Consider the following 27,097-nt stretch of genomic DNA (forward strand, 5'->3'; position numbering starts at 1 on the left):
ATGGGACGGTGAGTCTTCTTCTTTTTTACTGGCGTGTAGACCAGAGGAAATACACAAACAAAAAGTAAAGACACCCAAAAAAAAATCGAAAGAAAATTTATTATATAAAAATACTTCGCTACAAAAACAAATAAGCCCAAATCAGCCACAAAGCAACAATGTTTTAATAAAAATGACACAATAAATACTATAAAGTAAAATCAATGTACTCCGCCACACGCAAATGGGATTATGCGACGGGAATTGATTTGGCCGCCACACACTCGTTTAAGCCGAAATTGAAAAGAACAAGCCAACTCACTGAAAACACAATAAAACGGATATTGGCAATTGTGTAATTGTGTGTGAAATTACGGCAAGCAAAAAGTAGTGAATAAAAACGCATGAAATTAAATAAAAACCAGACATAAAAACAGGAATAAAGTACACAAGCAGCACACAGGAACTAGTTTTTACTCACCGGCTTTTTCATTCATCACTTATTGACTGTTTTTTCCTTTTTGCCTGAAAATCCTTTTCATCAATTTAACTTCAGCATCAAGTGCATATCCTCAAATTTCATACATTATTAATGGCCACTCTTTGTTGGCTTAGTGGAAGCAGTCAAATGTCCATATCCTTCTGTTCTCTTCATAATTTGTAGTTGTAAGTAATGCTCTAAACTGCCACTTGCCACTAATCGTTTAAGTACTGCTTAAGTAATTATGGGTTTCCTTTGCCGGTAAAGAGTGGCCGTTTGTGAGTGCATTTACTTTATCCGAGTACGCCTGGAATAGAGTTGTAATCCGCTTGGTTAAGCGTGGAAGGAGGGATTTTGCGACACACCTATTTTCTGGTATTTTGCGGTTGGAACACACACGTTGTGGGTTTTGATGATAATTTCTGAGTTTTTGTGATTTAGGAAGCAATTTCGGTTATCATTTTGTTAGTATTGAGTTCTCTTAAGGAATTACATGGGCTTCTCAAGTTCTCAAGGCTGTATCTACGAAACTATTACTCGGATCAACTTGAAAATTGAGGGCAATATTCTAGAGATTTAATAAGAGAAAAATCAAAAACGATTTTTTGAAATCCGTAAACCCATGTAATCCCTTAAGTAAAAACTCGCAAGCTAGCTCATCTCTGTAGAAAAAGTTAAAACTGAACTGTTTAGAAAACTCTTCATATCAAACTTTGACTGATCTTAATAATTTATTCTTATTTCTTCTCATTATGATTACCAGAAGCTTTAAAGATCCTCACTTCGCCTGGTTCCGTTTGTTGTTTTTGAATCCTTCGCTTGATTACGTTATTTCTATGTTATTCCTAGTTAGCCTTATCAACCTTTTTGGGCTTTCGGCCATACGTAATAATGCCTTCCAGGTAATAATGTCCTGTGTGACGCGTGTACTTACTCCAGCCACATACACCAATAATTCCACCAGTTCGAAGAACATGATGTGGATTCCGGTTAGCGACTCTTATGATACATCTTATCGCTACTTGATATACTGAAAAAGAAGTATACAGAAGAAACTATTCTAAAGCGCTATCGGAGAATGTTGAGTTCTTTCGTTAAATATAACAAACAGAGAATTTATTTACGGGGTTGAGTTATGTTAGGTTACGTAAGTTTAGCTTAAGTAAGGTTAGGACGATTGTTTCCTTGACAGCGAATCATACTTAGATTGCCTAATACCGGCCTTTGTGAAAGAAGAAGAGAACTTCATACTAAGATTGCTTAATACTGTCCTTTGTGAAAGCAGATACAAATTTCTGAATTTGGATGCCAACTCTAAATAAATCGCCTTGAATCTAACAGAAATCTGTTTAGGTACCTTATTTCAAATGTCGCTATTTCACTTGGATTTACTTTAACCCTTATCGGACCGAAGCTTAACATTCTATAACAAAAATTTGGGTTATTATATATCATCCTCTTTCAAGCAGTGATGGAACTGGAATATCACCCTAGCAGTTTTCTGCGATTCCGCTGTGGCCAGGTATCCAAATCAATGTAAACATGAAATAACTCGATGCCAGAGATAAAAAGTTGATAAATCCCTTCATTATCTGAGCTATCAGCTTTCCGAGTGGATAGTGATCAGACTCAAAGTGCTGCGAAACGATAGGTCTACTGCTGCTTTAATTGTACTCATATCATCTTGAACTATGCTGTATCGATGAGAGATAGCTTTGGATAGTAAAATTTTCCACCAACCCCCAGCAATGCGAAGTTTTCCGTACAAAAGGGTCCTCTGCCAATTTTGAATTTTTTATACACTGAACATTATACTTGCTATACAAACTGAACCATCGAAGCCAAGTGCTTGTATGGGAAACTTATTTATTTGATAATATATCCTCACTATATGTGACATGGAATATTTTCCTAACTAACCTATCAAAATCATGTGAAATCTCTTTTTATACTTTTTATATTATGAAAAAAGGCAGGCAGGGGCTCTTACGTCACGGCTAAGGACTTCAGGCCCATCAGCCTCTCTTCCTTCTAACTAAAAACTTTGGAGAGACTGATGGACTGGTACACAAGCAGTGGCATCCGAGAGACCATTTATAAGGCGCGCAACATGCTTATTGTAAAGGCAAATCAAGGAATACTGAACTGCATACTGCCGTGTCATGGCTATAGGAAGCCATTAGGGTTAAGAAATTCGCTGTTGGAACCTTTTAATAGCGTTCAGTCGGAAGCAGTCGTAACTACGTAACTGTGACACCGCTGCCACAAATGGGAGACAGCCGTCAGTAACCGACGTAGGTAGCAGTAATAGAAAAGTTACAGATAGCAGAGTGGCGATACTAGCCTTGAACTCGTTAACAGAGCATTCAGAGCTGGCCAAGTAGTGCCTAACCTCGCCATCAATAGCATCGATTGGTTTTGTGAAAATGCAGGCAGTACAGGAGCCAGGCCACAGCGGAATCGCAGGAAATTGTAAATCTGATGATTAAGCAAGAAAAGGCACTCTGGAATACTGGATCCGCGTGCCATCTCTGATCAGCCATCTAGCCTAGCTTAAAGTCTATTATAGCTGCGAAGCAGCCTAAGTTACCAAATTTTTGTTCTTGTTCTTACCATTCTATAAAATTTATAGAGACTCACTCAGAATTTAATGCATAATGCGGTTACTTTCTACCAATCCAATACCATTTTCCATTTCATTAATTCTCACCACTAAGGGATGCATTAAGTTTAAGCTGTCTTATTTGTCCGTCTTCTACGCAGTTTGCTTTGAATCGAAGATGAGATAAGTGAAATGTCGGCATCAAAAGTTTTGCCAGGAACGCGTCCACTTACAAATATATGGGCATACATATATATGTTTGTGTCTGGTATATCCTTATGTATTGCTGCTTAAATCAATGATTAATCCAACCAATTTCATTACTTTGCCAAATCAACCCGCATCTACCGAAAACTCTACAAACATCTGTTATCGCCATGCCCCTCTTAAACACCCTCCCCGCGCTCCTACTCGCACTGCTACCAAACGTATGGTCCCTTCAAATAAACATGAATGATTATCCTTTCATCGAATAAAATAAAACAAAACTTTATTAACTTAAATGTGCGCTCGGTGGCGCCCAAAGGTCGTAAAAATTACTCAAACCTGTGGGTTTTATTTTTACGGTTAGTACGTATAGTTAGTATGTAGTTAGTCTGCCTCATATACTCTTGCTTGTTTATATAAAAGTCTAACTACCCAAAAACCGTGTATCTACATAAAAAGAGTTTTTTTTTCTGTTGGCAAAATGTTTATATGTCAATTAGATTGTTGATAGAATAAATCAAAGTAAATACGGCAGCAAAGGGAAGTGCAGTCAACGGTTGTGGCAAGGTGGTAAGGTGGCAAGGCAGCGCAAGCGCCAACCGCAATAAAATGAAAGTGCAACCAAATAAAACTTTTGCCAAAACAGCGGCAACTTCTAAACCAAAAAAATTGGAAAATCCAATCACTCGGCGCGCAAAAAATAAACTTGAAAGTGAGATGTTTAGTTGACGTCATAAAAACAAGGAATACAACAACGGCAACAACAACGAATTTAGTGAAACAGAAACACTGCTTTTTCCACATTTTTTTGTATAATTTTTGACTGAAGTCCCGCAGCTACAAAGAGCAGCCTTTCAAACCGAAATACTCGTACTGTCACAAGTCACAAGTCATGCGTCAGTAGTCAGCGGTCAAAGTCGGTCGGTCAGTTGGTCATTGCAGCGACATTTGTCGCAGTAAAAGTGCTCCCAAATGATGAATTTTTAGCACAAAATTGTTGTCCTCCAAAAACAATTTGACTGTTATGTGACCTTTATGCGAAGTGTTCGCTTTGTCAGTGACACTCAGTGATTTCGATATCAAATCACTTTTCGGTTTCTTATTATTTTTATTATTTTATTCTTTAAAATTGTGTATTGTGTCCTTCCGCTTCGTTTTGGTTGCTTGTGTAAAGTCCGATCAGTTTTACCTAATTTTAGTTGAAATATGTGCATACTTTTGTGCGCAAATTAAGTGTTATTTGTTTGGTAAAACTCTAGGGTACCTAGGTTGGATTGATCTCGGCATAATTGTAGCAATTTGATTTGGGTATTTATTATTCAGTAAAGTAAAAAGTAAAAATGTGCAATTTTGTATGTATTAGGCATTAGAAATGTTTGTCAAGTTTGATTTGCTCATCCATTTTTATCAATGCGCCCAAATGTAGGCAACGCTGCTGTTGAATGTGCTTCTTTGATTCAAAATGAAACTTTAATGTGTTGAAATCTGAATTTAAGCAACTATGGTTCATAAATTCAAAGAAATTTGCTTTATGAAATAATATTTTAATACTTTGAACGTGAATTCTTATTAAAAATGGAGGCTAAAATCTTAACCAGTTTGAGTTTTGTTAATTCATAGTTTTTTCTTAGCAACTGCCGTTTGTTCACTCACTAAATAGGCATGTTCTCCCTTTCAGAACTCTGAGCTTCGTTTTTATGATGCTGGTTTAGCCATAAAGCGTGTGTTCCTTATGGATTCAGAAGATGTCACCAAAGCTTTAGTGGAATTTGGCGAATAACGCTGGTTTCCTCAATCAGGACTTCCGAGCTTTGATAGTATTTCAAAGGTTTTTACTCACATTTTCATGCTTAAACGCAAAGGATAAAGGTTTCTCACTTCAGATAAGATTATTTGGTATAATATAAGATACCAAAGGTCCATCACATGGTTTGACATTCGACGACGCGGTTCTCACCTTAACCCAATATCTTGTGGTATCTTTGTTTTTCCTTAACGATCTCTCGATCCTAATCTGTCATACCGAACATGATGATAGTTGCTATAAATTCGAAGCTTATTGCTATAATTGCTCTAAGTATTTTCTCTTCGTGTTTACTGGGTTATTCATCTAATAGCTAGGTTTTGGATCATCCAAAAGTTCTAGTACTAGTAGCTCTACTAGTTATTATTACCATGAGAAGTGTTCTCAAAACCAGTCAAGACAAACATGAGCGCATTAGCAATGGCATAAAGCTTCTTCCGAGGTTCGAGGTCCATCTAAAACCTTTGCGGTACTTTGAGTTCGGCACCCGGTCGCAGTGCAACACCATATTCAACAGCCAAAGTGTCCACATGAGGAGGTTGGGGCGAAATCCAAAGGCTCCTGCAACCCGTGTTCTCAGAATTAAGTCTTCGTTCAGACCTCGTAGCCGAAGCTACTTCCAGTGCATGCACATACCACTCATATAAAAACTAACCTTAATTCCAAGCTAAACGCCTTCGGCGCTGAAACAATAATGTCCGACTACATCGGGCATTCTGCAATTATATGTACCCAGTCCTTTACCCCCGCCCCACAGAAACAACCCGACCTATCAGATAGGTGTCTCTTATGCAAAAATGCATTCAGAGGACCATGCCCCGTAAGCGGAAAACCCAGCCTCAGACCACAGCTGAAGTCTGAGTTACCCTCAACAAACATAACGTCTGAGACTGAGATTGAAGTATCGCGGTAGACATATCACAGGCGAATCTACCATAGTGGTTGGAATTGGTATTATACACTTTAACGAATTTGTGAAAACCTCAAAACGTTTCGTCGAGATATGAGGTTTTGGTGATTAATTTTTCGGTAGTTTTTGAGTAACATAAAAACCCATCGTTCAAGGCTGTTTAAGAGAGAATCCTCTATAGGCCTATCCCTAAATAACTTAACCTAGTACTATACGAAACCTTCTGTTCTCTGTAACAATAGGGCCACTTTAATTCCCACAATTTTTGCGCTCTTCCTAAGTGCCTTCCTATATTGTATCAAAGAAAATATTTCTAATCGATTTTGAGTAAAATTTAACATTGGTTCTGACCTTTCGGAAATTTCTCACACGCTCTCATGTACTTTATAAAGGTAAGTATAAATCGGTCAAGTGCCGACCCGAACAGATGTTCAGTCTTCATGCAATTCAAATAACTAGTTATTTCCTCAAACAACCCAACAAATACGCAGCGGGTGAGCCGGGAAAAAAATTCGCAAAAGTGGCACTCCATTTTAGAGTACGTACCTGAAAAACACAACAACAAGAATAACAAAAACTCTTTGTAAGGCAATTTATTTTACTATTTCCGCCAACAAGTACACAGAAACTGGCAGAAAGGCAGAGAACAGCGGTAAAGGACACACGCTGTGGACAAACAGAGTTATTGTTTCGTATTTATGGAACTTGTATTGGCAGATTGCAACAACAACAAGGTGCTTTTAGCAATTATATGGTACATTGAAATAGAACAGCGGGTAAAGGACATTCACAAACACACAACTAGGTGAGAGAGAGAGAGTGAAAGAGTGGAAAAGAGATAGAGAGACTGCGAGAGATAGGAAAACCAGTGAGGTGTGTGTGTGTGTGTTAGTGATTGGACACCTGAGCATGCCGTTATGTGTCAAGGTCTCTTTTTTTCGCAGGAATCACAATTTGCTGACATGTTGCAAGCACCTAACTGCTATAAAAACGTGCGTCGTCTACGCAGCTAAGTGTCGCATTTGACACGTAGCTGACTGCCGTCCCACTGTGCCTTTGACAACGCTCCTGAAATGTCTGTAACCTCTGAATTCTGTTTTAGCAATTTGTTCGGCTCACACGTAGCGCATTTAAGCAGCAACTCGTGTGCATTTAAGTTTGTATTGAAATGCCATTCAATCGGCATTAAAGCGTATGTGAGCGCGCTCTCAAAGTCAAGTCATGAATGAAGAAGGGTCCTGCTGCTCGAGGCACCTTTCTGCTGTGGCATCCATATTTGTGTGTAGGCGGTGGCATTGGTGGTCTCACAGTCATTTGCTATAATCGACTTGCATTTAATTTTGCTGAGAAATAGCAAATTTGTGACAGCTGGCCAATAACGGTATGCTTGTGTGTGTGTGTTTGTTGCAGCTGTTCATCAATTCAGGCAGCATTTTTGGCGAAGTTCCTTCATTATCTACCCTTCACTTAAGTTTTATGCGAATCGCTGGCATGATTACACAATCTTTTCGCTGAAGGTGCTTGATAGGCACTTATGTACATACATAGATGTATGTAAATATATATATTTATATATTGTTGATATATATAACCCAAAACGTACATATCTTTCTAGACAATTACTATATAAACGCCCTCATCTGTTTTGATATGAATCGATTTGCTTGCTATACCCGCTAAGCTTTTGATCTACATAAATATTAGGGTAGGCCAAATAAAACTTTAGATTTTCCCCCCTAGATATCGTCAAAATATCGTCCGTTAAGACGCAAAATAAGTAAGAACGGCAAATTCGATTGCACCGAGGCGAGAATCGCAACGAGAACCTGAGTTTGATTATTCAGTTTGTATGTCAACTATGTACATACATATGTATATGCTATCGGTGTCCGATCTAAGCCATTTCATCGGAGATTGTACTGTAGCTTTAAAAATAATCCACTTCGTGAATATATCTCATTAAATGAAAAAGTTTTCTATAAAAGCACTTGATTCAGAGCGTTTAGTTTGTATGGCAGCTATATGCTATAGTGATCCAATCTCGACGGTTCCGACAAATGAGCAATTTCTTAGGTAGAAAATGAACTGAGCAAAATTTCAGAACGATATCTCTGAAACTGAGGACTAATTCCTTATATTATCAGACTTGATTGAGATTGTTTTTTTTTTTTGAGATTTAATGCATTTGACCAAGTTTTTGTATAGTGAAAATGAAAACTTTTTCTTATCGGGAATTCAACGATCTACAAGAATGGAGTAACATGATTTTTTCTAAATAGACTCGCTCAAAAGTTTTTCGATTCCAAAGTCCAACCTTAAATCGTATGCGATCACTATTACAATTTTATATATTCGTTCATTAAATTATGCCTCGAAATCATGGAATATTATAATTTTATAACTTTTGTTGTTTTTATACGAAAAATTCAGGATTTTTTTTTTTATTTTGAGCGTTTAAGAATACAATAGAATAAAAAAAATTGTCCAGTCCTCGAAACACTTTTCATAAACACAGTTTGGGATGACCTCCTGCTCCTACAGCGAATTTTGTTTAGTCTCTTCGATCGACTGAAATCGGGTTCCACGTAGCGGCAATTTCAGTTTTGGGAACAAGATATAAAAACACGCACCCAAATCTGGTGAATACGATGGTTGATTGATGGTAGTCATTGCATTTTTGGATTTGAATTCGCTCACAATCTTGTCTCGATGGGATGGCGAATTGTCAGCATACAAAAATCATGGATTGTTCTTTCTCAATTCCTGCTGTTTTCGACGGATATTCTCACTTAATCGCCTCAATACGGCCAAATAGAACTCTTTATTGATCATCTGTCCCTCCTGAAAGAAAAGTACCAAAAACAATAAGCATCGCCTTGATTTTTGACGAGGTTTATTTGGTTTCGTCTCGCATTTTCGTCTCGTTGGCATTTATACTCGTAATTCCCTCCATGAATGTGAGATCGGAATTCGCAAGATCAAGCATGAACATAAAGACCTGTTTACGGTAGTCTTCTTGAAAGAAATTCAGCTTTATATGGACGAGAATACGTTTTATACCCAAAATATTCACCAAATCATTCGAACGAACGAGAGATCTCGAGCTCTCTTGTCATCTCCTTAACACATGCCTCACGATGTTTCACCATATCCTTCACTTTTTTAATATATTCATCAGTTGAAGAACGAAGCATGTCTTCGACTATCTCTCCACCGTCTTTGAAGGCTTTGCACCACTCGTATGCTTGTGTTCTTGATAAAACTGAATCACCATAAGCCTTTTCCAATATCCGGGTGCTGCTTTGTCACAATTTATTAGTAAATGCGCCACCTATTATTATTAATACTGAGAGCTCAATACCTAACTGCATTTTTTTGTCGTTTGGATAATATTTTCACGGCTTTTAATCGAAAAAAGATCTAAAAGCTTCATCAGATACTTGCTTGTCATATTGGATAAAATTTTCTTGGTAGCTGAAAAGCATTTAAAATAGATCACCCTAATATAGATACCTTAATACTATATATGTAAGCAAAATAATGGTATATCGCGCACATATCTAAATTTTATTTGTTTATTTTATTTTTATTTTCAAACAACAATGAAAATCTTTTCAAAAACTTTGACTTATTTGCATACTCCAGAGTTGAGGAAGAGGTACAAATAACTACAAGTACCCCAAATTCACCAAATGCAGAAATCGCTTGAATCTACAGTCACTGTCAACAAATTGTGTCCACTGATAAGCGATAAGATAGGAAGCGCAAACGTGCCACAAATCGCTACAATGAAACTGATTCAATTCGTAAATTTGTTTGTGGTCGGTATGTGTGCAAGCAAATCTTTTAATCTACTGGGCGGCGGAAAGATACACTGGTAAAAATATTTTGTACTTCAAAAAAATTCTTTACTTCAAAGTTTGTATGTATGTGACCGAAGCTGTTAATTTTTGGTTTTACTTTTTACAGAAAAATTATATCGCTTGAGACTAGACTTACCCATCTCTACCCAATACCAATGAAAAGTTCCTAAAAAATAAGTTAACTAAGTTGTGCTGCAATCAAAACTTGATGGTATGGCATTGGGTTCTGGGTATACACCCCAAATTTGTTTTTTTTTTCTGTACCTTTCTAAATTGTCTCTAGATAATTTTCATTGCTCGGTTTAAAAGTGTTTATAATCTATCAAAACTCATTCTTGGGCTCTCGGAAACCAGCTTAAATATAACGGTGACATCCTTTAGGACTCAATTGACTTACCATACTTTAAGGTACTCACAATCTTAGATATTTTGCAGCTTTATGTCTCAAAATGTAGAGATTCGGTTTCACTGAAATAAACAACGAAGCTGCTGAGTACGGCTTTCTTAGAAACCTTCCGTATTGTAACCCAGCCGGCTTTAGGCCTTTGATTAAGAAACGCAAAAGTGTATGCACGGGACAAGAGTTTTCCATTTTTAATGTTATTTTGGGATGAAAAATATATTAATTTGCTTGGTATAGACTTTTCGAATGTTTGCATGCTATTTAGTAACCCAAGCCTAAGTCAACTACATAGTTCGATAAAAACATGTTTGTCATTACTGGAGTAGACTCCGTTCCACCGAAAACATGTACTGTAGAAAGATACACATGTACTGTAGTCTATTCAAAGTATTGCCTGTTTGAAGCTATAAAACTTTTCCCATCTTTCGAGACATTTATGGATTCCTCCCAAATGACCTCTACCGGTTTGGTGTTCATGAACGAGTAAAGCCAGTTTTCGACACTCTATTTTGATGACATCTTTATATCAGTGAAGGCGTTCTGGATCAACCTCATCGAATGATATATTAGAAGGAACCTGGTCTGAGCTATATAGCGGGTAAGACAAAACTTCCCACCCGTTGTTTTCCAAATAGTTTTTAACCTATCTTGCAACTTAAAGCAGAGCGTTGTCATGATTTAAAATTTTTCCGTCCTGTTCCGAGCGTTTATCGGCAATCGCTTGCTTCAATTTGATCAGTTACAGACGGTAGCATTCCCCATTAATGGTTTCAAACGGTTGAGGAGCTCATAATACCGCAAGTTCTTCAGATCCCATTAAATACAGAACTAGTTGTCATGAATATTCGGCTTTGCCGTTGATTTCGCTCGTTTGCCAGGTGTCACGTATGATTTTTTGCTTTTAGGATTGTCGTAATGGATCCATTTTTCATCAGCAGCCAAAATCCCATGCAAAAACATTTTTTTGTGCCATCAAACAGCACTTTTGACATTTAAAATCGTCTTTCAACGTCTCTTGGCTTCAAAGCATATGTCACCCAATTTCCTTGCTTTGATTGTATCCAGCTGATTTTAACCTCACTTTTCTTGCTTCCATTGTAAACGGCTAATTTTAACAGTTTCGAAATGGCTAATTCCAAAGATTCTTTGGTCTTTCGGAAGAAGTATGAAAAAATCATTAGGCCATTTCTCCAGGGTTCATTACTTTAAACAACCCTTGAAGGTGCAGAATAATACAGAGCGGTAAGGGGAACTAACCTCGAGCCCGCCAACTTGTCTGCCTTTTCGTTTGCTTCCATCCCTATATGACTTTGCATCCAACTGATATTAACCGAGTTAACACCTGTGCGTCTAGTCTTGTATAATCTTACGCAACGAGACTTCGTTTTGGCGATACGAAGTGCCTTAATTGTCACTTGGCTGTACACTAGAAGATTTATGGACTTGCTGGTTCGAGCAGAAGCCCAATTGGCGCCTTCTCTTATGCCAACAATTTCGGCCTGGAAGACTGAATTGTCGTCATCTAGTTTGAAGCTACCTTCTGTGTATATAATACTATAGAAGAAGTCCGCTCCTATTCTTGTTTCACGCTTTGATCCGTCGGTGTATGTGTAAAACTTACCGTTGGACTTGGAGCACAGTCACAGATCACAGTTAGTCCATTCTTCTCTACTGGACAATGAAGGCGGTGTGTTTAATTTCTCATGGATCTCCTTTTCTCGGTCTTATTTTCGATTAAGTCCGAGATCCTTAACAAAACCGAGTATGATACGAACTTAATACTAATGTTTGTTATACATACATATGTAGTTTATTGCAAGAGAAGGAGATGTTGTGGAATGAATTTTTTTCACTTTCTAAAATTTTGTTAAAATTTTGTGATAGTTTTGAAAAATTAAGAATTTTTTCACTGTAAACTCCTCTCACTATATTTTAAGCTAAGTTTCTATACGCCTAATTCTACTAGTCCACACCACTTCATACCCTGGTTTCTCGTCGCTTATCAGCATTTTCATATTTCCTGTGCAACTCCCAACTCAAAACAAACAAATCGTTTTCTACTTAGGTGCCTTACCGTCCATTATCACTCAAAAAGCGTCTTCTTGCTAATATTAGACTGCTATACTCCCGGACAAGGGTCGCTAAAAGTCGGCAAACAAAAACCAATTTCTTATTTATTGAAGACACACAATTTAAATACATATAATACTTGTTTGAAATTCCGTATCAAAAAGTGTCTTTTCCGCTTGATTGGCCGTTAGAACACCACCAACACACGCGCGCCTTGGCGAAGTCACGTCTTGTCAAAGTGTGTAAATATTGCAATCGCTGAGCGAAATCTCTAACGCAAAGTTGGATTTAAATTATGTGCGGGACATGAAATTCACTACACAGCTGGTGGAGTGAGTAGGGTGGGCAGCGTGTTCGCTTTGTTGGGTGGCTTAGAATTTACGTCCCTGCATTGCTTTGTGTCTGTGTCGGTTTGTTTTTGTGGGTCTATGAAAATAGTCCGCTGTGAAGAGAGAAAATCGATTGTTGATTGTGCGAAATTCTTTAAGACGCTCAGATTTGTTTTTATTGCAATTTGAGCTGCGAATATGTATAAATTTAACTCGAGCAGAATTCCAAGAAAAGTATTTCTACAGTATTTTTCTCAGAAAGGGTGACTTGTTTTGGGGATGGGGGAAAGAGCTAAAAATATGTCTATGGATTGTTGTTGTAGTAATATAAAATAAAATCGGTATGGTTTTATCTATTACTGTTGTGACAGCTGTTGTCTGTTATCATATTATATACTAGAGATATTGGGAACGGTGCTGGGTGTTTCCCTTCTTTTTTTTAACATTATATGGTATAATCGTTAGGTTAAAAGGTCGATTTTAAGAAGGATCTCTCTCGGTCCGTTGTGGTCCATATAATCCTACTCTTTACAAAAAAATATGTTTCTTTCGATTAAACAACGGTTTATCCGTCAATAGTAATTTCTCAACTCGACTCGTTGGTTTTCCTTGAAACCTTGATGGTCTCTCGCCATCCTATTTTCTGTGGTTTCCAAGTAAATTGTTTTCTTTTTTAAACTGTCTCTTTTTTGATTTATTCTTTCTACAAAGTTTTTGGGCGATTTTTGGGAACATGGAATCTACCGTTTACTTCTTAATTTAACCTTAATGGTTTCAAAAACGTTTTCTACGGTTTTTAGCACAAAAATTCTCTCTTCATTGACCAGATCCCGTTAATACAGGTAAATTGGCTCCAAAAACTCAGTCGACGATTTTTGGTAGAATAATTTTCACTTTACGGCATTGGTTCTCAAAAATTTCTGAACGAGTTTTGACTCAAAACCCCTCTCTTTGGTTTCAAAAACTTTCTCGATGATTTTTGCTAGAAACATTTTCTGTATTGGTACCAAGAGCATTCTAGATTTTGTTTTTTGTTGATTTTTGTTTTGTCCAAAGGCTCTATTTATTGTTCTGCATTTAGGAACTTTGTCGACAGTTTTTGACTGAACGAATCCACCTTTAGTATATTGGCTTCAAATATTCACTCAACGATTTGTGGTAGAAAAACTCTTACTTCACTATATTGGTTCCAATAACGTTCTCGAAAATATTTGTGAAAAAAACTCTCTGTTTAATGTAATGGTTCCAAGAATTTTTTGACGACATTTTTAGTTTGAAAATGTCTCTTATTGCATGGGTTCCAAGAGCTTCTACAATTTTTGTCACGATAACTCTTCCTTTATTATATTGCATCCTTGAATTCATTCCATGATTCTTAATTGAAAACCTTTCACCTTACTGCATTGGTTCCAAAAACTTTCTCCACGATTTTTCGCTCATAAACCCTCCCTTTACAGTTTTGGTTTAAGGAACTTTCTCAACGACTTCTGGTAGAAATACTCTCTGTGTTGTGTCTAAGAACTTTTTCGACGATTTTTGACGCAACGACTTCATATGGACGTTCGGCAGCTCTTTTGGGTCATTGAAACTTGTCATATCCTCCAGTTCTTGTGAAGAAAGCTCCATATTATATTAGTTCTCGAATAATTATATCATTATATATACTTACCTAAGTAATTGAGTTTTTAGGGTGCATTCTTAAAATAAAATTCCAATTAAATTATCTTAGTAAAATAACACTATTTTAAATCGTTCGGTTGCCGGGAGCCGTCCTTATTTCCATTTCAGACAAAAGATGTTCATACCTTTCTTATATAAACTCAAAAATAACATGGGTCCATAGAAAAGTTTCAATAACGAGGATCTGACTCCAGCGTGAAGAGGTTATCATCTTAGTTAATTATAGTTGACTTTCGGTAGTGACCATCCAATTTCGGTCTATGTAGTAAGGTTATCGTGTGGGTCAAAACGAATGCTTCTCTCGGGATCCAATATAAAAGCAATTGCTGAACATATTTTAAAATTCAGTTACATTCAGATAAAAAATATCAAAATTATTATTAAAGCGCGGCGAAACATGACTTGAACCCTTTAAAATTACAACAACAGTATACCAACAATGTTTACTCTCTCTACGCTCGTCAACCCGCGCAAATCCTTAGTGCAATTTCGTTCATGCTGCAATTAACTAAACTCCCACTTAGACTTTTCCGACTCTTTTCGGGTGCAACCCCTTCACAAGCTCCCCTCGCGCCTACTTCCGCACCGCGCCACATTGATTTCAATTACGTAATCGCCTCCAATTTCATTTACATAGCCGGCTTCCGTTTCTACTTTGAGTTTTATGAGAAAATCAAATATTTACTTTTCGCAATGCTTGCTTACCAACGCAGCGGCGGAGAGTGCGCGGAGGAAGAAAGGGTTTGACTGCGGGGAGTACACTCCGCACGAGTGTCTGCCCGAAAATTGATTGCATTTTAAATGGTGACAACGGAAGCTTTAGCTGCTGTCAAACAAAAAGCTCGCACAAACAATGCACTGGTTTTTCCGTTTTACAGCGTCGCATTGCCATTGCAAACGCGTAGGCGGCCGACGGTCCGATTTTATGGACGATTTTGGAAAATTATCAAAATTACAAAATAATGAAGTGATTAATGGGTTTTTAAGCACTGCGGCGCACAAGCGTAATTTTCAGCTTTCGAACAAGTGGTTGGCGGGCTTTCGGGCAGTCAGTGCAATGCATTTATCATAATTGCAGGTCAAATCAACAAAAACCCATTTATACAATTCTGACAAATATGGATTTGTGTTTACACAGCTTTTTCGGTAGATTTGTTAACAAAATTATTGCGATTTTATGTTTCGAATGTAAACCATTAAGATGATGGATATTTAGTGTTGGTGTAAACAAATTTTCCGAACTTTTTTCTTACTTGAATTGTAATAAACAATATTTAGGTAAAGATCTTGTAGTTTGTTGCGGGAGTTGCTTGTTTTTATAGTAGCCGATTAATGACGAAGATTTTTTTAAGTTCTAAGTTTTAAGTATTAAGTTTTAAGTTAAAGGTTTTAAGTTTTACATAACTTTAAGGTTTTAAGTTTTAAGTTTTAAGTTTTAAGTTTTAAGTTTTAAGTTTTAAGTTTTAAGTTTTATGTTTTAAGTTTTAAGTTGTAAGTATTAAGTTTTAAATTTTAAGTTTTAAGTTTTAAGTGTTAAGTTTTAAGTTTTAAGTTTTAAGTTTTAAGTTTTAAGTTTTAAGTTTTAAGTTTTAAGTTTTAAGTTTTAAGTTTTAAGCTTGTAAGTTTAAGTTTTAAAGTTTTAAATTTTAAGTTTTAAGTTTTAAGTTTTAAGTTTTAAGTTTTAAGTTTTAAGTTTTAAGTTTTAAGTTTTAAGTTTTAAGTTTTAAGTTTTAAGTTAAGTTTTAAGTTTTAAGTTTTAAGTTTTAAGTTTTAAGTTTAAGTTTTAAGTTTTAAGTTTTAAGTTTTAAGTTTTAAGTTTTAAGTTTTAAGTTTTAAGTTTTAAGTTTTAAGTTTTAAGTTTTAAGTTTCAAAAGTTTTAAGTTTTAAGTTTTTCTTAAGTTTTAAGTTTTAAGTTTTAAGTTTTAAGTTTTAAGTTTTCAAAGTTTTAAGTTTTAAGTTTAAGTTTTAAGTTTATGTTTTAAGTTTTATGTTTTAAGTTTTATGTTTTAAGTTTTAAGTTTTAAGTTTTATGTTTTATGTTTTATGTTTTATGTTTTAAGTTTTAAGTTTTAAATAGTTAAATAATAAAAAAAATGTAATCTACAGGAATTTGAACGATGTGTATATAATAAGATTATATGGTACATAAATTTTATTACTTACAACTATTATGAAAAAGTATTTCGTAAAATATCAGAAATTGCATAAATTCTTATGATGATCAAATTTGATTCGGACTGAAAACAAAATCAGGTATCAAAACACCAAAGTCCTTTCCAGGACACAAATCAAGAAGGAATTGATATATAGGGATAAAACTTAGAACGAATACTGCCTTTAGAGTATGCCCCCTTATGGTAAATCCAACAAAAGCGGTTCAAGCCCCTGGTTGCCGAATATGTGGACCCCAGTACTTATAGTTGACTTTTGAAAGAAAATAGGGAATCCTTTCCTGAAAGTAATATCTCTGTGTATAAAAAATGTGTTGAATCGGGTCAATATTTCCCTGAGCTCCCATATACCTAATATAAAGATTTTCGAAATTCCGGGTGACTTTGTACCGCACATATCGGTCAATATGTGAGTTTTCTTCATAAAATTAAGAGAGCATGTTTTGCCCCAGACCTCATATAACTAACAAGCCTTATATACTCGCTATCCTTAATCCTTGCTGTTCGGTTATACCTGAACTTAGCTTTTCCTTACTTCGTTTTTTAGTTGTTTTTGTTTTGCTTTGTTTATTATTATGTTTTTGTTTCATCCGGACTGACAAAAAAATCAGTATCAAAACATATTTCGAAAAATGTCAGAAGTTGCTTAAATTCTTATGATAATCAAATTTGATCCGGGCTGACAAAAAAAATCGGATATAAAAACACCAATTCCTCCTTAGCGCTTTTATAATAGGCTTCAATACAAGCACGCCAAAGCTTAATCTGGTTTTATAAACACTTGGTATAAGCCACGGCTAGGATGGGCTTCAGTGCCATCGGCGCCTTCAGCGAATCACGTATATTGGCTTCAATGGACTTATGGCGTGTTCCCCGAAGATATTTTTCAGTTTCGAAAATAGAAAATAGTCACAAGAAGCCATATTCGCCGCATCCTGCGGCTGAGCGTTGAATACCGCTTCATATTTGGCAAAAAGTCAGTCACTGACCTACTTAGAATATGACAGCCCTTATAGTGGTGAATAATTCATGAATTTTCTGGCCACAAATCAGACGGTTTATCACCAAAGTAGTTGGACCTACATATGTATGTACATATCTACCTCTAAATGGCTAAGCAGTTGGACACTGTCGAACGAGCACAGCAGACTAATCAGAGAACACGTTGAACATCACGTTGATTCTTGACAGACTTTGATATGTTTTTTTCGGTTTCGGTTTCGGTTCATATTTAGAGCACCATTCGCTAGATTGTATGACAACTTCGATGTCATACTCATCAAGCCACGTTTCGTCAGCAGTAATTATGCGCTCGATGAATGTAAGGTCCTCAGCTACGTTGTCAGGCATCTCTATTGCGACCTTACTCCGCGTCGTTTTTGCAACAAAGTCAGATCCTTTAGTACTATTCCAGTTTTGACAGACTTCATACACAAAACATTAACCAAAATGCGTGGAGTTGATCCGCAAGAGATACTGAGATACTCTACCATCAACTGATGTCAACGTGACGATTTTGAAGCACTGTTTCTGTAACTTTTTCGATGTTAACAAAAGTATTTGTTTCTACGTTTTTTACTCCTGCTATCAAATTCAATTTATTTTGGTTTATATACATACATACATAAAAATATATACAGTATATATTAATCCGCATATATGTATATATGTGTGTGTGTTAGAAAAAAAAGAAAACTTGAACAGTTGCAACTTAATTTTTGGCTTCAATTTATTCAATTTCCTTCTTGTTTTTATTAAGCACGTGGACCCGCAGAAATTTCGATAATAAAATAACAAAAAAAAACAATACAACAAAGGAATTTATGCAGTCTTATACTCGTTTGTATGTATATACATATATGTACTTGTGTATATAGTTTACATACATATATATATAATATGGTTTCAGCACATATCTATGTATGTAAATTTGCGGGGTTGTTGCCACCAGTTGTGGCGTCATTTCATTATGCTCCACATGGCAACTATCGAAAACTGGTGTTCAAGTGGGTGGGCCGGACTTGATACGTCAGAGGCGTTTAGCGCCGCAGTAGCTCGGTGGCATAGCAACAATTGCCCGGCATTTGCATATTTATTTGCACGAGTAGACTTATTTTTATACTCTTGCAAAATGTTGCTACAGAGTATAATAGATTTGTTCACCTAATGGTTGTATGTATGTATGTATCAACTAAAACTAAGCGAGATAGATATAGGGTTATATTGAGTAGTCGAAAAAGTCTTTTCGTATTTCTAATCAAACTTCAACTTATTTTTTTTTAGATGTATTGTATTTATAATGAACTTTAATGAACCAAATATGTATTACTTTGGTAGACTACTTTTTGCCATTTTTCCGCTAGAGACATTATTCCATCAATGTACAACTTTTCTGCGACAAGTAATTTTCACAGGCTTCTCTTGTAGCTAACTTTACTCCATTAAGGAAGTTCTACATTGACCGAAACAAATGGTGGTCCGATGGTGCAAGGTGAGGGCTATATAGTGTATGCATCAAAACTTCCCAGCCAAGTTCTCTTAGTATTTACCGGTTCATCAAAGATGTGTGTATGTAGTCTAACGTTGTCCTGATGGAAGACGAAGCATTATCTGTTGATTAGTTCTGGCCGTTTTTTTTTGATTGCTTGCTTCAATCTCAACAGTTGTTGACAGTAAAATGTAGAATCAATCGTTCGATCAGGCTGCAGCAGCTCATAGTGGATGGTTCCTTTCCAACTCTCCCAAAAACCTAGCATAACCTTTCGAAGCGTCAATCATTTGCCTTTGCGACCTTTTGTTGAGCTTCACCACGCATGATCTTTTTCGCACATTATTGTCGTATTTGATCCACTTTTCGTTTTCTGTTATCATTCGTTTCAGAAATGGTTCAATTTCATTACGTTTCACTAAAGAATCGCAGATGTTAATTTGGTCATTAAATTTTTCACAGACAATTCATGTCGTATCCAAACATCGAACTTCTTTTTGATGCTAGTTTTTTTTCAAATTGTTCGAAACCGTGTAATGATGAATGTTAAGTTCCTTAGCGCTGTCATGGCTGCTTATGTGACGGTTTTGGTAAATCTTTTCCATAATTTCATCCACTTTTTTAGCGATAGGTCGACCAGAGCAAGGTGCATCTTGCACATCGAAACTTCCAGAACGATAGCGAGCGAACCATTTTGGTGCTACACGAACTGATATGCATCGTCTCCGTAAGCTTCACAAATTTCATTGGTGGCTTGCGTGGCATTTTTCCCTTCTTTATACAAACATTTCAAAATATAGCGAATTTCTTCATTATTTTCACTAATTTTTGAACAGCTGCAACTTTTTTTAAACTTTTCTGAATTTAATTTTTTTTTTGGTTAAATAAAGCTTAAGATCTCACCTTTCCAACATACAGTGTTAGCAGACAATGTGCTTGGTAGCACTGGAGATATACGACTGCAACGATATTTATTGACAAAATACGAAAATACTTTTTCGACTACCCAATATTATATTTGAAATTGCTTGTATTCCGATCCTCGGGTTGACGTTTTACACCTTAAGTTACTTCTCTCGCTTTAATTTTTGCAAATTGCAAGACTATAACATGTTCGGCTATACCCGAGTTTAGCCCTTCCTTACCTGTTTATTTTTCTTCTTGCTTTATTTTGTTTATTTTTATGTTTTTATTTTGCACTTGTTAGTAAACAAAGCGAAATTCGAGCTGAAATTGAATTCCAAAAATTAACAAATGCTCTTTGTTGGTGCAAACGTCCGCATACATATACCATATGTATGTGTGTGTATATGTACAGATGTGTGTGTGTGTGTGTAGAGGCAACTGGTTATTGATTTCATTTCCGTAGTCCACAAACTGTTTCGTTTTTTGCGATTAGCAAAACAAGTATTTGAATAAGTTCTATAAGTGCAATAAGTACTTTTCCCATGATGAGCTTTTGTGACTCTATAGCAGACCCAAATCCAGGTGGGTCCAAGTTCTGATTCAGATACAAATTCATTTATTTATATGCAAGGTTGTAACCAACCGAAGCAGGAACCTATTTATAATTATATATACATATGTATATATTTATTTACATTAGAGTGTGTCGATTTACAGGAAGCCAAAAAAGGAAAAATCGCATACATATGTAAATATTCTAAGGATCATTCTGAACAGAATTGCCTAAGAGACTATGCCTCTAAAACCAGTTTCGAAACAGAGATTTTTAAGGCAAAGCTTAAGGCAAAGCTTAAAAATCTGAATTATCATTAGGATATCAAAAACACCTACGCATTAAATTTCATTTGGATATCTCAAAAGCTGGATGAACAAGCTTTATAACCCCTGAAAAACTTCAAAACGCTTCAAACCCTTAAAATCACTGGCTGGAAACCCGTTTTGGACCCATAGTCTCTCAGGAAAAGTTGTTCAGAATAGTCCGTAGAAAAATTTTGAAAAATTTTTGCATACGCGACTTTATAGAAAAATATTACCCCTGTCAAATATACATACATATATACATACGTGTGTACTTTTAACTATGACTTCATTGAATATCGATTTTCCTTTGGTTAAGTCGCATTTTTTACGCCTCTTTGTTATTTTGCTAAAAATTTGCATTGCTATCAGAAAGTACATTCGTACTTATATACTTATGTGTTCAGTAGTGAACTCAGATACTTCGAAGTGCACAAAACATAGTCAAAGAACACAAAGCAAATTACGCACGTGTCGCCAGCATAATTCCGAGTGTGTTCCCTTAGACAGTGTGGGTGGCTTGGCGATAAGCTCACATAGTTAGGTAGGAATCTAGCAACAAAACAAAACCAAGTAACATCGTACAACCAAAGTGTAAAGAAAAATACAACCAAAATGTAAACAAAATAAATATGCATGTATAATATAACAATAATAATTCATATAAAGCATGCATTTGAAATAGTTTTCTTATTTTGCCCAAATACATACATACATATGCAGTGAATCGGATACCTGAAATGACTATGCGGCTTTTTAATTTAATACGCAAATTTAATGCAACTTTAAAAAAAAATATAAATGTATATAAGTAAATTGTAAGCATTTTAATAAAATTAAAAAATTTGAGAATTTTTGGATTTCGCGGATCATGTAGGCGATCAACAGGAAGATGTCCGAACACTGATTTCTGGCGGCGAGCGAGATTTTTCTTCTTAAAATTATCGCAAATCCAAAAACCAAACAAAGCATATACATACATATATTATATATACATACATGTATTATATACACATACATATACTATATATGTAAGTATATATACTGAAGTAGATGAATAAAACTGACGAGACTTGTCAAAATGTTGTTTTTTGACAAAATGGCAATATGTCAATTTCATTCAATTGTTCAATTTTTGTGAAAAATGTACTGTTAAAGTAGCTTAAGAAATCGACATTAATATAAAATTAATAAAAGATAATAAAAAATCTTATTTCTTCAATAAATAGCTAATAAATGTATTCAAGAAGGCGTCTGAAAATTTTAAATCGTCCAGGGAGAAATCTTCCTCACCGACTCTGAAAACAGCGTTGAGAGAAAATCATATTTAAGTGTTGGAAGCCGTTTACACTAAATCTTATAAATACGCCTATATTTCCGAACTATTTGCCTTGTCAACTTTCAATTTTTGGAAAGTATTCTCAAATATACTTATACTGTCAGCGTCAAAAGAAAGTGTACACCTTTTTCCTATACATTTTACTCTGTATTTAAATATAAAAAAATTTGAATTTTTTCAAATCATTTATATTTAACTAAATATTGTTACAAGAAATCTGAAAAAGTTCTGCAAAAACAAAAACAACACAAACAAAACCAAATATCTCAGTATTTCACGCAACAAAAGTATACAATTACGGTAATATGCCTTGTATATTGTGAGAGCTGCAAAGGTAGATCCAACAGGATGAGGATCCTAATCATGCAGTAAGAATAGTAAAGTTATGGTTGCTTTACCGTACACCAAAACAGCTAGATCATCCTCTACAATCACCGGATCTGAACCCCATTGAGCATCTGTGGAAACACTTGGACCGGCAAATAAGGAGAAGGAGTATAACCAGTAAGAATTCTCTGAAGGACATTTTTCAACAGGAGTGGTCCAAAATTTTCCCGCATGTAGTGTCCAACTTAGTGGAATCAATGCCAAGGAGGTTGGCAGCAGTTATCAGTGCAAAGAAAAGACAAACAAAGTATTAGTTTTTGATTTTTTAAGTTTTTCTTAAATTGTGCAGTTTATTTTGACGCGTGAAATACTGAGCATATTCGGTTTTGTTTGTGTGGTTTTTGTAGATTTTTTTGGGTTGCTGTTTATTTTGGTGTAAGAACAATATTTAGTCATGAATAAAATATAGTTGACTTGAAAAAGTACAAATTTTTTATACTGAAATAAAGAGTGAAATGTGTAGGAAAATGATTTCTTTTGACGCTGGCAGTATACAAGTCCATTCGGGATATATGCGAAAAATATCGTTTTTCTCAAATTCGTAAATGATATAACGCTCTAAATAATCACGTGTAGTACTTTTATGTAGCCCTAGTGACTAATTAAAATATTAATTAACTAGAGTGTTTGACGGCTGGTTAATTAAATTTCATATAATTACAATTTTTTGTCTCAATTGCCTATCAAAAAAATGAAATTCGGTTTCTCTTTTAGTTTTTTTAGTTATTAATTTCAAATATTTTTATTTTGCTTCAATAAATCGCTTTTTACAATAACAATAATTATTTGTGCGTTGACCGTAATTTAAAATGCATTTTAATTAAAATATATATACTGACATATAATTACAGCATTTGGTAAAATTAAAGTCTATTTAATTGCCAAATAACACAAATAAATTAGTCGCGCAGGGTGACAAGAAAAAATTTTAACAGGTCTTTGACTAAATTTAATTTAAAATGATTTGAAAAATGAATATATGTACATACATATGTTGTTACATATGGTGAGGTCTGTAAGTATTTACATTTTCATGTAACAATTACCATAGACATTTTGTAACCTCTATGGTTAGGTTAAGATTGACTGATTTTATAATCCCAGCAGGGATCTGACTTGGGCAGCTTAGAACGCCAGTCCGTTATGTTACCTGAAACTCCTATAAATATATGTATCATAAGAGCCTTACAAATTGACAAAGCGCTTTGAGCCTATCACAAGTTTGTTGAGACGGTCAATGTCAGTTTCGGCTATGTCACCTGATTTGCTAACCCAACCATTGCACAGTGTCCAGTAATAAGCGCTACTAGTGCAGCAAGATGAATGCTAAGGGCAAGTAGTTCAACAGATCTCTTATGTTCTACAATAGGCCAGAAGGATCTCGTAAACGCGCAGAGGCTGGTTGTCCATCAATTGGTATGGTGTTACAAAGCAAGATGACAGCGGAGATCCAACTAGTTCCCATTCAGGTATAAGTGCAGCAAGGCATCCACCTCTGGTTAACACGTCGGCTTAGCAATTGTCATTGATTCCTCTATGACTAGGCACCCAAACGTGTCTGATGATGAAGTAGTTTGAGCGCACAGTTAGCGAGCTCAGTGCTAGTATTGTCGGAGTGAATGCTCTCACCTTGCGAAGTATTGGATAGTGAGCATTTTGATGATATTATGAATTTGTTTTCGATATCGACCAAGTCTAAGTTCTTTTCCAAACCGTCATTATTAATGGTATCAAAACTTCCAAAAACACAGGTGAGAACATTGAGAAATAATTATATGCCATTTTAAAGACTTAATAATTAAAATAATAAATGCAAAGAATTTAATTGTAAACATGGCTTTACTTTCTACTGAACATTAGTACATTCTCTGTAAATTTTTCTCTGAAGATGATCTCTTTCAAATGTTGGTCGTGTCTACGTCCCAGATGGTCCAACCGTTCAGTTCAAGGCATGAGTTGAAGCGGGATTGTCCTCATAGATGTTAGGCTTTACATATTCCCAATAAATCTATTGATTCATGCGATGTATGGGAAGTGGCACCGTCTTGTTGAAACCAAATGTTGCCGAGATCACGAGCTTTAGGAATCAGGTTATTATGACACCTATATGGACCTATTGACTCTACCGGCCCATAAACTACACCAAACCTTTGTGTTTTCTGGATGAAATGGCAGCTCTTGAATCTCTTCAGGTTGTTCTTGGTCCCAAAAGCGGCAATTTTGTTTGTCCTTATACCGATTGAGCTAGAAATCATCGCTCATCGCTAAATAAATCTTTGCCTCGAAAATGTCTGATCTTTTTGGAGCTTTTCAAAAGCCAATAGAATGAAACGATGTCGCTTAGAAAGGTCGAGCGGCTTCAGTTCTTGCACAAGTTGTATTTTGTACGCTTTCAATTTAAGATCTCGACGTTAAATGCGCCAAGTAGTTCCTTAAGTCAGTACGAGTTGCTGCGAACTCCGCGGAATCGACTTTACACGGTCTTCGTGTTTCGTGCGCACTCTCAGCTACGGCTGCAAGATTTTTTTCTATTTAGTCGAATATTATCCAATATTTAAAGCTGGGTGTCAAGATGGGTGGGATGGGATGATTCCGACATGACAACTTGACACGACTCACGCGTGATCTGTAAAAATGGCTATTGAATAAAGTACCACTACCTGGAGCACCAGTTATATAGGCTCTTTGGGATAGGTATATTCTGACTGGATTATTCTACATTCATTTTTAAATTGAATGAAGTTATTCATATGTAAAAGGCTAATATCAAAAAAATAAAAAAAAAATACTCTGACTCTAAAAAAGCACCTTATACTTATATTTATGTATATTCTATTGATAAATGCATATGATTATTAAACGATAATATTTAATTACTGCGGAATAACACCACGCTCTAACTTGTCAGTGAATTCTCTACCGAAACTGTTCGTTCAATGAAGTTGAGAAGTGTACCCGCAAATATAACGGTTGTGTTGCCGTTGCTGTTCATATTGCTGAGTGTTAAAGTAAATTGGAAAAATATGAGAATACGAATATAATAATATATTCTACGATAAGAATAATAATTTGGAACTTTTGCATATCTAAAAACCAAACAAAAATTCAAATTTTTTGACAATTGAAAAAATATAGATAAATCGAGTTTTTAACACTTGTCTCCCTTTCAAGCAAGTCCAACTAACTTTGCGCATAAAAAATGTTCGCTGTCACAGCCCCAACATCAGTGTCTTACGTTTTGAATATTGCAAACTGAATGCTGTGCGTCGCGACTTCAAGGATATATCCTTAAAAATGGTTGTGGTGCATAAACCGATCAGGAACTCTGTGGTATGTTGGCGCCCTAATATAAACATCGCATTTACTTTTATTGTTCACATATATTTTCACTTAATTGTAGATCACAATACAATTCCTCAAGCGCTCAAATGGCTACAAGCCTTTTATGCCCGACTTAAAGTTGGATGCCTGCAGTTACCTGAAGAAACGCAACAATTTCATAATGAACACGCTAATGGAGGTTTGGGGCAAATATTCGAATATGAATCACACTTGTCCCTATGATGTATGTATGTGTGTATGAATATTGATTTTCAAATATTTAATATATTTTTGCGATTCTTTAATCTTCTCCGTTCGTCAGCACGATTTGATTGTTGAAAAGATGCGTTTCACCGAATCCGATTTTCGTTGGATACCATTTCCACACGGCGAATATGCTTTTTATGCTAAGTTTGTTTTTAATCATGTATTAGCTGCACAAATTGACTTTTTCCTAAGTATTTTACAAGATTGATTCACATTTGAATAATAAATAATGTTAAAACAAAAACACTCACTGAGGTGAAATATTTGGGTTTAGGTTAGGTTAAACTGGCCGGCTCTCATGGCATACATAGACCTGCTTGTCCTTAGTTATGCCAGATGGAGGTCGGTTTAATTTTAGTTAAAGAATTCGTCACACAGGACAACAACTTTTTTCGAACTTTTAGAGCGACTTGATGTCTACGTGTAATACTTCGTTTAGTCCTTTAAACTCCGAAGTTTCTAGATACTTGAGTCGAGTTCTAGATAGTGCTGGGCAAAGGTATACTCGTAGGAGGTATTCCAGAGTCTCTTTCATGGCAACTTCTCTGCACTTTCTGCATGCATCATTGTCTCTTATGCCGTCTTTTGATGCCAGTAGATTGTGACCTTAAAAGAGGCCAACAGCCGTTCGGTAGTCCCTTCGAGACATTGTAAGTAAAAAGTAAGTAAGCGAGTTTTTCTAAGGGTCTTTTACTTTTTCGACCAAATCCATCTTTCAGCCTCTTCATAAATTTCATTGTATATCATTCTGAGTGACTTCCGTATTTCCTGTGCTTTTCGGTAGTCAGATTGATGACACTTTTGGCAATCTCATCAGCTTACTTCCAGCGTTATCAGCCATCTCGGCCGCTTTTCTAATTGGAAATACTACCACCTGGAAGATACTGCAGTAATTTGGAAGCTTGAAGGGTCTCCTGCTATCCAGCTTCGAGCAATAGATTCCTGCTCCCATCCCATTGTACAGAATTCGGAAGCTCTGCTGGTGTGTTGTAGACTTCTGCGCCATCCATCTTCATTTAGTGAGCTTCTACT

The 27,097-nt window shown here is 35.8% G+C and overlaps 1 protein-coding gene across 1 annotated transcript; it reads left to right on the forward strand.

Moving 5' to 3' along the window:
* On the forward strand, positions 1 to 26,273 carry LOC120768871. Its single transcript, XM_040095626.1, has 4 exons — positions 1 to 8; positions 25,693 to 25,807; positions 25,878 to 26,042; positions 26,121 to 26,273. Exons 1-4 carry the CDS (start codon positions 1 to 3, stop codon positions 26,271 to 26,273), a joined length of 441 nt encoding a protein of 146 aa, XP_039951560.1.
* Positions 26,274 to 27,097: the final 824 nt, after the last annotated feature.

The sequence above is a fragment of the Bactrocera tryoni genome, chromosome 2 (genome assembly GCF_016617805.1).
Source record: "Bactrocera tryoni isolate S06 chromosome 2, CSIRO_BtryS06_freeze2, whole genome shotgun sequence".
NCBI classification, from domain to species: Eukaryota; Metazoa; Arthropoda; class Insecta; order Diptera; family Tephritidae; genus Bactrocera; species Bactrocera tryoni.